We start from the raw sequence: 12,881 nt of genomic DNA on the forward strand, positions 1-12,881 counted from the left end.
GAGGCGACTAACATGATCAAAGGTATAGAGAACAAGCCCTGTGAGGAGCAGCTTAAAGAGCTGGGCATGTTTAGCCTGCAGAAGAGAAGGCTGAGAGGAGATAGGATGGCCATGTATAAATATGTGAGGGGAAGTCATAGGGAGGAGGGAGCAAGCTTGTTTTCTGCTGCCCTGGAGACTAGGACGCGGAACAATGGCTTCAAACTACAAGAGAGGAGATTCCATCTGAACATTAGGAAGAACTTCCTGACTATGAGAACTGTTTAGCAGTGGAACTCTCTGCCCCGGAGTGTGGTGGAGGCTCCTTCTTTGGAGGCTTTTAAACAGAGACTGGGTGGCCATCTGTTGGGGGTGCTTTGAATGCAATTTTCCTGCTTCTTGGCAGGGGGTTGGACTGAATGGCCCACAAGGTCTCTTCCAACTCTATGATTCTGATTCTATAGCTCGGTTTCCATCTTAATCCTCTTCGAAAAGGCGAGGGAAGCTCATCCAAAGAGACCGGAGACTCATATTTCACGAAGAGCTTTTCTTATCACCATCCTTCCATCAAAGCTTCAGGCAACATGCATAGGATTATCCCATATTATCCTCTCAATAACCTTGTGAGGTAGGTTAGGCAGGTAGAGCTGCTTGTCCAAGGCCAAGCTGTAAGCTTCATGGCTGATAGACTGTTTTCCCGTCCTGAGTATATTAGAGATGGATGACCCTGGGACAAATATATTACCTCCTCCCACCTACAACTGGCAATACCTTAAAAAAAAACCATCAAAAATCTGTCCACTTCCACCCTGAAGGCCAGATCTGGTAGTGGGTGGACTTGTTTCTAGTAGGACCTCTCTCCTGTTTGTGAGCTCTGATAGATTTGCAAGCAGACATCTCATTTATGAGCAGGGCAGTGAGACCTGGCTACGCATTTTAATTTCCCATAAAACCTGAGAGCAACATATTATCAATTCTAGGAATTGTAATTTACTAAAAAGAAAGAATAACTTTCTCAATATCTGCATTCCTCACCCACTGTCGCTGCTAAAGTATACCAAAGCATTTGCATTCACTGACCAAATTTGGCTTCTCATCAATCCTGCTGTTGCCTGGGATTGCAACTTCGACAATTCATACATTGTTTTTTTCCACAATAGTGAGGTCAGGAGTATTGTTGTTGTTGTTATATGCTTGCTGATGCCTGCAATACTTTCAGGAAAGAAAGAAAACAATTTGTCCTAAAGCCAAAATTCAGCTAGCTGCTTGAGGAATGGTGTGGATCCATTGCCCAACACACTCTGCAACCTTGACAGCCAGATGATGAAACAAAGACTGGGTTTGAAGGCAACAAGCAGAGATTTATTGGCTTTAGGCCTGAAAGGATGTCTGATACTTAGTGCCCTTCCAGGCAGGACTATATCCTAGGATCTGATCCCAGGTTTTCTGCTTTAAATTGGATAGATAATCTGGTATCAACAGAAAACCTGGGGTATAGTGCCTACCTGGAAGGGGCCAGAGTCTCCGCTCTAAAACAATCGGTCATACACTTGCAGCTCAATGCAACACATTTAATCCCCTTTGTCAGCCATTCAAAATACCTGCTCCATCCCATGATTGGCTGAAAAGCTGTCAAGATCCACACTTTCACCGCCTGGGAACTCCTGTTGACATCAGAGATGGATGGAGTTTCCCCCATGGCGAGAAGAATGGAGAGCTGTCATTGGTCTGCTTAAAGTTGGAGCCGTTCAAAGAGTCTGCCCAGTCTGGGCTAATAATACAATGTGCAGTCGCGTGTTGGGCCTGTGGGGATGTCTGTTAACAGGATGTGCTATTTGAATGCCCAACGGGATGCCAGGGTGCCTCGGCTGAGAGGCCCTATAGATTTCCCTACACAAAGTTCTGCAGAGGTTTAAGATAAGTCCAGCAAAGTTCTTTATTAAGGATAAAATCTTCAAACACGGAATAAACACTCTGTAACTTTGGAAAATTGGTGACTTCTTCAATCTGCCGACGAGGGACAGGCAACTGCTTAATAAATAGTTCATTTCTTCTTTAAGGGAAATCCTTTGACCCCTCCCTGGGCAATCTCTTTACTTTGTTGGTGTGGGCCCTACTCATGGGCCATCCAATCCATCCATTCAATCCCCAAAGTCCAGAATGCACAAAAAGAATCAGCCTCTGAGACAATGAAGAGGCTTGTGCAAATACAGACAGTTCAGTTGAATGCATACAGAATAATACAGATTCCATCAAAGTGCTGTTTGTGTCTGACGTTTCCAACCACCTGGACATCCTCAGGAGTTCAATCCCCTTTGTGTTTCTAAATCAGGTATTTCCTGTTTACTCTGTTTACCTGCATGAATTCATTTCTTAGCAGGACATAGAACCTGTTTCACAAACACCAACAAATTACTATACTTTAAGGCTCTTTCTGCCAACCTAGGATGTGATTAGATCAATAGGTACCTCTTCTGCGGGAAGATAATGGCGCTCCATGCAATCCTGCTGGCCACATGACCTTGGAGGTGTCTATGGACAGCATTGGCTCTTCAGCTTAGAAATGGAGATGAGCACCACCCCCAGGGTTGGACACGACTAGACTTAATGTCGAATCTGGGGAGTGGGGTGAGCTCTCGCTGTTAGCCCCAGCTTCTGCCAAGCTAGCAGTTTTAAAAAATGCAAATGTCTGTAGATCAATAGGTACCGCTTCTGCGGGAAAGTAGAGGTGCTCCATGTAATCATGCTGGCCACATGTCCTTGGAGGTGTCTATGGACAGCACTGGCTCTTCAGCTTAGAAATGGAGCTGAGCACCACCCCCCAGAATCAGACACAACTAGACTGAATGTCAGAGGAAACCTTTACCTTTTTAAGGCTCTTTTTAGGTGCTCTGGATCGTATCTGCCCATGCCTCATTTAATACAACACACACATATATAAGAATCCCCCCTTGTTCACATCCATCAGTAGATCATAAACATGAATTCATAAGGGGAAACTCAGGGTGCATAGTATCTGGGGTTTAGGGCGCAACTCCTTGGGTTTGAGGCTTTGGGATTAGTCTATTGTCCAGGAACATTTCCCTGCCACCTCTCCTTTTTGGCAATCACTTGTGGCTGTATCTGATTGACTTTTTGGACCACAAACCCCAGAATTCCCTTAATATAACAGTTGCAGTGTTCCAGGAGCTCCTGGTGATGCAATGGTTAAACCCTTGAGCCGGCAGGACTAAAGACTGACAGGTCAGAGGTTCAAATCCGGGGAGAGCGCAGATGAGCTCCCTCTGTCAGCTCCAGCTCCGCATGTGGGGACATGACGGAAGCCTTCCACAAGGATGGTAAAACATCAAAAGTATCCGGGGGTCCCCTGGGCAACATCCTTGCAAATGGCCAAATTTCTCATCTCAAAAGCAACTTGCAGTTCCTCAAGAAAAAAAAATGTTGCAAAAATGCAACATTTCTAGTTTCTTACAGCAAAGCAAACAGTGGGTAAGGAGATGAATTCTACCAGATCTTTTTTTGAAATGTTGTCTCAAGAATGTTGTATTTTCTCCTGAAGCCTTGTGTTTGTCAACTCCACAAATACCTGCTTTTCATGCCAAGCCCACTTTAGCTATTGTTACAGGTGGGACCAGGGTAAAAAATAAACGTCAAGGAGCTCGGGTTGTGTGCGACAAAGATAGAGAGGGATTTCTCACCTAGCGACACACCTGCGCTAGCCCAGAGCTAACAGCCTTGTAAACCCCAAGGCCTCATGGAAAATCTCTATCTGCTTCATTTGTCACTATTGCCCTGGGTGGGAAAGCTCTTCCCATCTGGCAATAGCTGCCCAGGATTAATTCAATCCATAGCCCAGGTTTAGAAAACATTTGAAGCCAGTTGAGTCCTTGAACACCTGGAGTGAGAATTTTGTGTGTGTGTGTCAGGAGCAGCTTGAGAAACTGCAAGTTGCTTCTGGTGTGAGAGAACTGGTCTTCTGCAAGGACGTTGCCCAGGGAACGTCCGGATGCTTTTGACATTTTACCATCTTTGTGGGAGGCTTCCCTCATGTCCCCGCATGGGGAGCTGGAGCTGACGGAGGGAGCTCATCCGCGCTCTCCCCAGATTCGGACCTCCGATGCCCAGATGTTTTTACCATCCTGTGGGAGGCTTTTCTCATGTCCTCATATTGGAAGCTGGAGCTGACAGATAGGAGCTCACCCCACTCCCCATATTTGAACCATTGACCTTTCAGTCAGCAGTTCAGCCAGCACAAGGGTTTAACCCATTGCAACACTGGCTGCTACTTAGAAATGAAAGCAAGAATACCCATTAGCATGTGCATAGTGCTTTCCTGCGAGTGTTCAGGTGGAATCTCCTTTCCTGTAGTTTGAAGCCATTGCAGGGCAAGAATAAGGAAAATACATGGAGGAATACAGAAATCCACAGAAATTCATATCAAATATCTCCTTCCCCATCCCACCCTGCCAAAGAAATTTAATAAAGAAATTATTTTCAAGCAATATGAGTCCATAGTTCATTTTGAGGGAAGTTCATGAGCGGGAAAGATGTACTTGCGAGTCCAAAACATTAGGCAGAGCTCTTAAAGCCCAAAAGGAAAGTCTGTTGATTTCCCACTGAGCCATTGAGTGGAATTCTGCCACGCTGGGATCGAAGTTGATCCTTGGGAAACTATAACTCTCCTGAAGGGCAGAAGTCCCAAGATCCAGCCATTCCCCAAAAGCCTCGTGGGGTCCTTGTTGTTGTTAGTGCCTTGGCAATGTGACCAAGACTTAACTCCTACTGTGCAGTCTGGTGCCCTTGCCCTTTGCAGATCTATAAGTCACTATCCCTTATTTTGTTTGGGGGGGGGGGGTGCTCGACTTCACTGACATAGCGCTATCACCTTTGGTATTCCACCAGACTAAGGCCCATGATTCAACATCTCTTCACACAAATATCTTCGATTTCATATGTAACACCCTAAAACTTCATTATTTGATCTTCTTTTACTAGAACTCTTAAAATATCCAATCTGCATGGTTGCCAGCCATGCTTGCTGAAGAATCTTGGGAGTTGTAGAAGTGCTCGAAATAAATAAATTGTATTCCATATATATATATATATATACACACACACACACACACACACACTAGCATTGGTATGGGCAAAGTTTGGCCCTCCAGGTGTTTTGGACTTGAAGTCCTATAGGCTGCTAGGAATTGTGGGACTTCAAGTCCAAAACACCTGGAGGGCCAAACTTTGCCCATGCCTGCTCTAGCAGAACCCTCGTAAGGCTTTCCTGCATGTAATCCCATTCAGAGAACCCAGAGATTCTTGCACACATGTCCTAACCCAGTTTTCTCTCTGACTAGCAGCTTTTAAGACTCATTTCCTCACATACAATTTTCCAAGAACCTGGAATGCTACAAATCATAATTCCATCACAAATTTCTCAGGCTTCTCGTTTTCTGGATGAAGATGTCAGCACACTTGTATTGTTTTGTTTTTTAAGAATGCTTCCTGTGTGTTGGCTCAAGTCCATGTCAACGAACCTTGACTTTGATGACAGTGACAGTCATACAGCCCAAGGTTGGTACGCTATGTAACTAATTTTGAAAACAAACAAAACATATTCCTGCTTTGGAAGTGTTATTTCCTCTTTAATTGTGTGCTATTTCCTCTTTAATTGTGTATAACGGTGCTCCACGCAGTCATGCCGGCCACATGACCTTGGAGGTGTTTACGAACAACGCCGGCTCTTAAGCTTAGAAATGAAGCTTAAGAGTCGTGTCCAACCCTCCAGAGTCGGACACGACTAGACTTAATATCAGGGGAAAACCTTTACTTTTTACCTATGTACTTTGAAGGGCTCCCCGGTGGCACCTGCCTACCAAAAGGTCGGCGGTTCAAATCTGGGGAGCGGGGTGAGCTCCTGCTATTAACCCTAGCTTCTGCCAACCTAGCAGTTCGAAAACATGCAAATGTGAGTAGATCAATAGGTACTACTAGAGTGGGAAGGTAACAGCGCTCCATGCAGTCATGACCTTGGAGGTGTTTACGGACAACGCTGGCTCTTCAGCCTAGAAATTGAGATAAGCACCACTTCCCAGAGTCGGACATGGCTAGACTTAGTGTCAAGAGGAAACCTTTCTCTTTACTTACATAGTTGTTATCTTCCAGAGACTTTGTTTTTGTGACTGCTGCAAACTATGTTGAATTGGTTGAGACTCAATGAGAGATTCATTGCAAAACCATAGCAAAATGTGCTGCAGGATGTCCCACAAATACAAAGTTTTTGCAGTTTATTAAACTTTTCCCCATGTTTTTATGATAGAACCAATTAGGAAATGAAATTTATAACCCAGGAACAAAATTCGTGTTACGTAGCGTAATCTATAATATCGTGATGAGAAAATTTGGGGATGAAACAGCTGATGAGACACATGGACCGTGTTGAGTTCAATGTATTGTCGAAGGCTTTCACAGCTGGAATCACTGGGTTGTTGTAGGTTTTTCAGGCTACATGGCCATGTTCTAGAAGCATTCTCTCCTGACGTTTCGCTTGCATCTATGGCAAGCATCCTCAGAGGTTGTGAGGTCTGAGGTGAGGTCACAACCTCTGAGGATGCTGATGTCTCGCATTTCTATCCCGTCCTTCTCAATCCCTGAAGGGGGACTCAGGACGGCTTACAATGGGCCCCATTCCGAAGCCATTACATAACAAATTACAAAATTAAAACCACAATTAAACATAAAAGCATAATTAACAATACATAAGCCATCATTAAAACAGTCTCATCAGCCATATCGTTGTTCCAGTCACATTCCCTTAAAGTGCTGCTTGCACCTATTGTCCAAAAGCCTGGTCCCAAAACCATGCATTTAGTTTCTTTCAAAAAGCTAGGAGGGAGGTGGCTGATCTTACTTCATTTGGGAGTGTGTTCCATAGGCGGGAGGCCACTGCTGAGAAGGCCCTGTCTCTTGTCTCCTCCAGGTGCATTTGTGCTGTGACGGGAGCGAGAGCAAGGCCGACCCAGATTTTATTTATCGTGTCAAAGAGTAAACAGGCATTTGTATTACATTTTTAACAAAACAAACAAACAAACAGACAGACAGACAAAATGCAAGCTTGGTAGTTGCTTAAATGTCCTTTGACCAGAATCTGGCCACTTGGAGTGCCTCTGGTGTTGCCGCAAGGAGGTCCTCCATTGTGCATGTAACAGGGCTCAGGTTGCATTGCAGCAGGTGGTCAGTGGTTTGCTCTTCTCCACACTCGCATGTCGTGGATTCCACTTTGTAGCCCCATTTCTTAAGGTTGGCTCTGCATCTCGTGGTGCCAGAGCGCAGTCTGTTCAGCGCCTTCCAAGTCGCCCAGTTTTCTGTGTGCCCAGGGGGAGTCTCTCATTTGGTATCAGCCATTGATTGAGGTTCTGGGTTTGAGCCTGCCACTTTTGTACTCTCGCTTGCTAGGGTGTTCCAGTGAGTGTCTCTGTAGATCTTAGAAAACTATTTCTTGATTTAAGTCGTTGACGTGCTGGCTGATACCCAAACAGGGGGTGAGCTGGAGAAGTCACTGCCTTGGTCCTTTCACTATTGGCTGCTACTTCCCGGCGGATGTCAGGTGGTGCAGTGTAGACAGTGGAATTTCTCCAGTGGTGTAGGGCGCAGACATCCCGTGATGATGCGGCAGTGAAGCAACCAGAGGCGTCTCCCCGGATGATCTTAGGTTTCAAGGTGGGACATAGGGGTGGATGTGTTTGAACAAGTAAGCTGGGCCAGAATCGTATAGAGCATTATAGGTCAGAACGAGTACTTTGAATTGGGCTGGAGGTGGACCGGCAGCCAATGGAGCTGGCACAACAGGGGGGTGGTATTCTCCCTGTATGTCACCCCAGTTAGTAGTCTGGCTGCCGCTCATTGGACTAGCTGAAGTTTCCCAACCGATTTCAAAGGCAGCCCCACATAGAGCGCATTGCAGTAATCTATTTGGGATGTAACCAGAGCGTGGACCACCGTGACCAAGTCAGACTGTATGGGCGCAGCTGGCGCACAAGTCTTATGGGCACAGCTGGCACACAAGGTATGGGCGCAGCTGGCGCACAAGTCTTAGTTGTGCAAAAGCTCCTCTGGCCACCGCCAAGACCTGGGGTTCCAGGCTCAGCGATGAATCCAGGATCACTCCCAAGCTGCGAACCTGCGTCTTCAGGGGGAGTGTGGCCCCATCCAACACAGGCTGTAACCCTATGCCCTGTTCAGTCTTTCGACTGACCATGAGGACCTCTGTCTTGTCCGGATTCAATTTCAATTTTTTAGCCCTTATCCGGTCCAACAAAGCAGCCAAGCACCGGTTTAAGGTCTGGACAGCCTCCTTAGTAACAGGTGGGAAGGAGTAACAGACCTGGAAGTCATCTACATACAGATAACACCGTACTCTGAAACTCTGGGTGATCTCCCCCAGCAGCTTCATGTAGATGTTAAATAACATTGGGGACAGTACTGAACCCTGAGGGACTCCACAATACAATGGTGGTGGAGCCGAACCGGTGTCACCCAGTAATACCCTCTGAGACTGACCTTCCAGGAAGGATTGGAGCCACTGCAGAGCAGTACCACCAAGTCCCATTTCTGCGAGTCGTCTCAGAAGGATACCATGGTTAGCAGTATCGAAGGCCGCTGAGAGGTCCAGCAGAACCAACAGGGACACACTCCCCTTGTCAAGCTCCCGGCGTAGATCATCTACTAAGGCGATCAAGGCTGTTTCAGTGCCATGTCCCGGCCTAAAGCCAGACTGTGCCGGATCTAGATAATCAGTGTTTACCAAGAACCCCTGGAGTTGCGAAGCCACCACACGTTCCATGACTTTGCCCAAGTAGGGAAAATTGGAAACTGGCTGAAAGTTGACTAATTGAGTGGGGTCCAGTAATAGTTTTTTCAACAGCAGTTTTATAACAGCCTGTTTTAGGCTGGCTGGAATCTTGCCCTTCTGTAAGGAAGCATTAACCATCACCTTAACCCATTCTGCCAAACCCCCTCTGGTTTCTTTTATCAGCCAGGATGGGAAGGTTTTTGCCATAGATGCAGGCGAAACGTCAGGAGAGAATGCTTCTAGAACATATAGCCCGAAAAACACACAACAACCCATGTTAAGTTCCTTGCAAGGAAGGAAAAATCCTAACAATAAAAAGAAAGATCTATGCAATATTGCCATAGCCTTTGAACATTCAAACACTGGCCGAAGCAGAATTTAGGAACAAAAACCAAGGCTTCCAACAACAACATCTTTGAAGCCGTAGCATGGTTGGGCCATGAGAGATGATATCCCTCTTTTGCTCGTCCTTGAGGCTCCTGATGGTTGGGTGACTCGGAGGAGGGGGAAGATGTATATAAAAGAAGATGCAAAATAGGACGGTAGGGCTCCTTTACAGCTCAGGAGACAGGATGAAGCTGATACAGGTAAGTGCAAACACACAAGCTGAATGTGAGGTAGATGTATGGCTCACACATAGTTGTAGGCAATGCTTGGAAGATAGCTGAACCACTGAGATTATATATCAATGGACATGCCTTGTTCTTCTGAATGTCTGCAACACTAAAACCTATGTACTAGGAACAGCAAAAAAATCAGTTCTTGGCTAAATAATAGGGCAACCATTCTAACTGTGACAGGTATTTAACAGGCTTGTTTGGGAAGGTGGTGGACTTCCCTTTATTAAAGATAGCCTTGTAGCTGAGACATTATATCTGTAATCAGCGCATTGAGTAAAGGATTGAACTAGATGACTTCTAAGGGCAACTAACATGATCAAGGGTTTGGAGAACAAGCCCTATGAGGAGTGGCTTAAAAAGCTGGGCATGTTTAGCCTGCAGTAAAGAAGGCTGAGATGTGATAAGGGCCATGTTTAAATATGTGAGGGGAAGTCAATAGGGAAGAGGGAGCAAGCTTTTTTTCCTGCTGCCTTGGAGACTAGGACGCAGGACAATGGCTTCAAACTACGGGAAAGGAGATTCCACCTGAACATTAGGAAGAACTTCCTAACTGTGCGAGCTGTTCAGCAGTGGAACTCTCTGCCCCAGAGTGCGGTGAAGGCTCCTTCTTTGGAGGCTGTTAAACAGAGGCTGGATGGCCATCTTTCAGGGGTGCTTTGAGTGTGATTTTCCTGCTTCTTGGAAAGGGATTGGACTGGGTGGCCCACAAGGTCTCTTTCAATTGTATGACTCTATAAGATTCATTTCAAATCCACCATGATAGTTTCAAGGGTTTTAGCTTAGAAGAAAGGCAACACCATCCAGTGGAGTCTTCAGCTTTCGATAGACCCCTTTAACATAAGGCCTGCTGAATATGATTGTGCAAAATTGACCAAGCATGAATAGCACTGAGTGTACACAACTTTACAGAGTATGTTATCTGGCTGTCAGTCCAACAAAACACACACACACTCACACACATATATGCATGTCTTGAACAAATGTTCACAAGAGATTTAAATATATATAATCTTTGATCGATTCATGCATGGCAACACTATAATGCTGTACTGTGAGCTGCAATCTATGTGTCTTCAAGTTGCCTCTCAATTTAAGATAACTGTGTACAGAATCATAGAACTGGAATAGACCATTAGAGCCATCCAGTTTGTATTTCACAGGGTTTTCTTAGATAAGAATACAAAATTGTGGTTAAATCATTGCTTTCGTCTGAAATATAGCCTTTAGTGCAGTGTTTCTCAACCTCCCTAATGCCACGACCCTTTAATACAGTTCCTTATGTTGTGCTGACCGCCAACCATAAAATTATTTTCATTGCTAGTTCATAATTGTAATTTTGCTACTGTTATGAATCGTAATGTAAATATTTGAACCAAATTTGAACCACTGAACCAAATTTGGCAAAAATACATGATATGCCTTAATTTGAATACTGGTGGGGTTGGAGGGGCATTGATTTTGTCATTTGAGAGTTGTAGTTGCTGGGATTTATAGTTCACCTACAATCAAAGAGCATTCTGAACTTCACGACCAATAGAATTGAACCAATCTTGGCACACAGAACTCCCATGACCAACTGAAAATACTGGAAAGGTTTGGTGGGCATTGAGCTTGAGTTTTGGAGGTGTTGTAGTTCACCTACATCCAAAGAGCATGGTGGACTCAAACAATGATGGATCTGGACCAAACTTGGCACAAATACTCAATATGCCCAAATGTGAACACTGGTGGAGTTTGGAGAAAATAGACCTTGACATTTGAGAGTTTAGTTACTGGGATTTATAGTTCATCTACAATCAAAGAGCATTTTGAACCCCACCAACGATAGAATTAAGTTAAACTTCCCACACAGAACCCCCATGACCAACAGAGAATACTGTGTTTTCTGATGGTCTTTGGCGACCCCTCTGACACCCCCTTGTGACCCCTCCTCCAAGGGGACCCAACCCCCAGGTTGAAAAACGCTGACCTAGAGGTTAACAGAACATCTTAATAAAATTAGTGAAAAATCAAATCTGCAAAAGGCAAATCCACAAATGTGGAAGGTTTAGTTTAATTCTCAGCCAGGAATCTCTAGTGCCTCACCAAACTATAAACTCCAGGATGCCGTAGTGCAACAACTACATAGTGTGAAAGTCCTGGAAACTTCATTCTAGCCTTACTCTCCAGATTCCTCAACCCTTATTTCTGGTCTCTTCCTACCTAGGAAAAGAAGCTTTTGCTTGCAGCATTCTTTCTCTTGGCTGCCACTCTCTGTGCCAGCCGCAGGAGCAGCAGCCTGGCCTGCCACCCTGTCAATGCCACCATAGCAGCTGAGAAAGATGACTGCCCTGTCTGCATGACCATCACCACCTCCATCTGCAGTGGCTACTGTGAGACTAGGGTGTGTACATGTGTATTGGGGGCAGGGAGGAAGATTGGGTGAGAGAAGATCTTATCATCTCACCCAGACACAGGGAAATGATAGAATGAGTCCTGTGCAAGCTGGCACTGACACCATTTCCCCTCCCCACCACACATTACCAAGGTGAAGCTATTCACATATTCTACCCTCTTTTACAGGAGATGTTGTGGAAGACCATCCACTCATCTTTCAACCAAAGGGTCTGCACCTACAAGGAGGTACGCTATGAGACCATGCTCTTGCAGGGATGCCCAACCGGTGTCAACCCGTCCTTCACGTACCCCGTGGCTATCAGTTGCCACTGTGACCTTTGCAAGATGGATTCCAGTGACTGCACCGTTCAGAGCACTGGGCCCAACTCCTGCAGTAACCAAGCCGTCTTTGCTTAATAAAAAGTGATGGTGTGGGACAAATAAAAGCAGCCAAGATTGATCTCTGGAGTGTTTCTATTGATTAACATCAAGAACACAGGCATTCTGACTTACAACCCTTTTTACATACTCTAGCCCAGGTATGGGCAAACCCAGGTTGGAGGGCCAGATGTGGCCCCTTGGGCTCTTCTCTTAGGCCCTCCTTTTACCATCCTATCCTTCATTTCTTCTCTTTCCTTCCTTCCTCCTTCCCTCCCTTCCTCCTTCCCTTCCATCTTTTCGTCCTTCCTTCCCTCTCCCTTTCTCATTCCTCCCTTCCTTTCATCTTTCCTTCCTTCTCTTTCTTTTACCCTTCCCTTTCAACCTTCCTCCCCTTTCATCACTCTTTCCTTCTCTTTCTCCTTCCATCCTTCCCTTTCATCTTTCCTTCCTTCTCTTTCCTTCCTCCTTCCTTTCTTTTCCTTCCTTCTCTTTACTCCCTCCTTCTCCTTTCTCCTTCTCTTCCACCCTTTTGTCCTTCCTCCCTTCCCTTTCTCCTTCCTTCCTTTCCTTTTGTCTTTCCTTCCTTCTCTTTCCTTTTATCTTTCCCTTCTACCCTTTCATCCTTCCTTCCATCTTTCGTCCCTCCTTCTCTCTCCCGTTCTCCTTACACCCTTGCA

General features: G+C 45.5%; 1 protein-coding gene across 1 annotated transcript; it reads left to right on the plus strand.

Moving 5' to 3' along the window:
• Nucleotides 1-9,399: 9,399 nt before the first annotated feature.
• On the plus strand, nt 9,400-12,324 carry LOC132779432 (lutropin subunit beta-like). Its single transcript, XM_060783128.2, has 3 exons — nt 9,400-9,414; nt 11,654-11,830; nt 12,010-12,324. The coding sequence occupies exons 1-3, from the start codon at nt 9,400-9,402 to the stop codon at nt 12,238-12,240; spliced, it is 423 nt and encodes a 140-aa protein (XP_060639111.2). The 3' UTR covers nt 12,241-12,324.
• Nucleotides 12,325-12,881: the final 557 nt, after the last annotated feature.

This window comes from Anolis sagrei, chromosome 6 (genome assembly GCF_037176765.1).
Source record: "Anolis sagrei isolate rAnoSag1 chromosome 6, rAnoSag1.mat, whole genome shotgun sequence".
NCBI classification, from domain to species: domain Eukaryota; kingdom Metazoa; phylum Chordata; class Lepidosauria; order Squamata; family Dactyloidae; genus Anolis; species Anolis sagrei.

What these genes read in the sequence shown, in the direction of transcription:
- LOC132779432 (XM_060783128.2), top strand. An exon ending in GTGGCTACTGTGAGACTAGG is followed by an intron (nt 11,831 to 12,009) that starts GTGTGTACATGT and finishes CCTCTTTTACAG; the next exon opens with GAGATGTTGTGGAAGACCAT.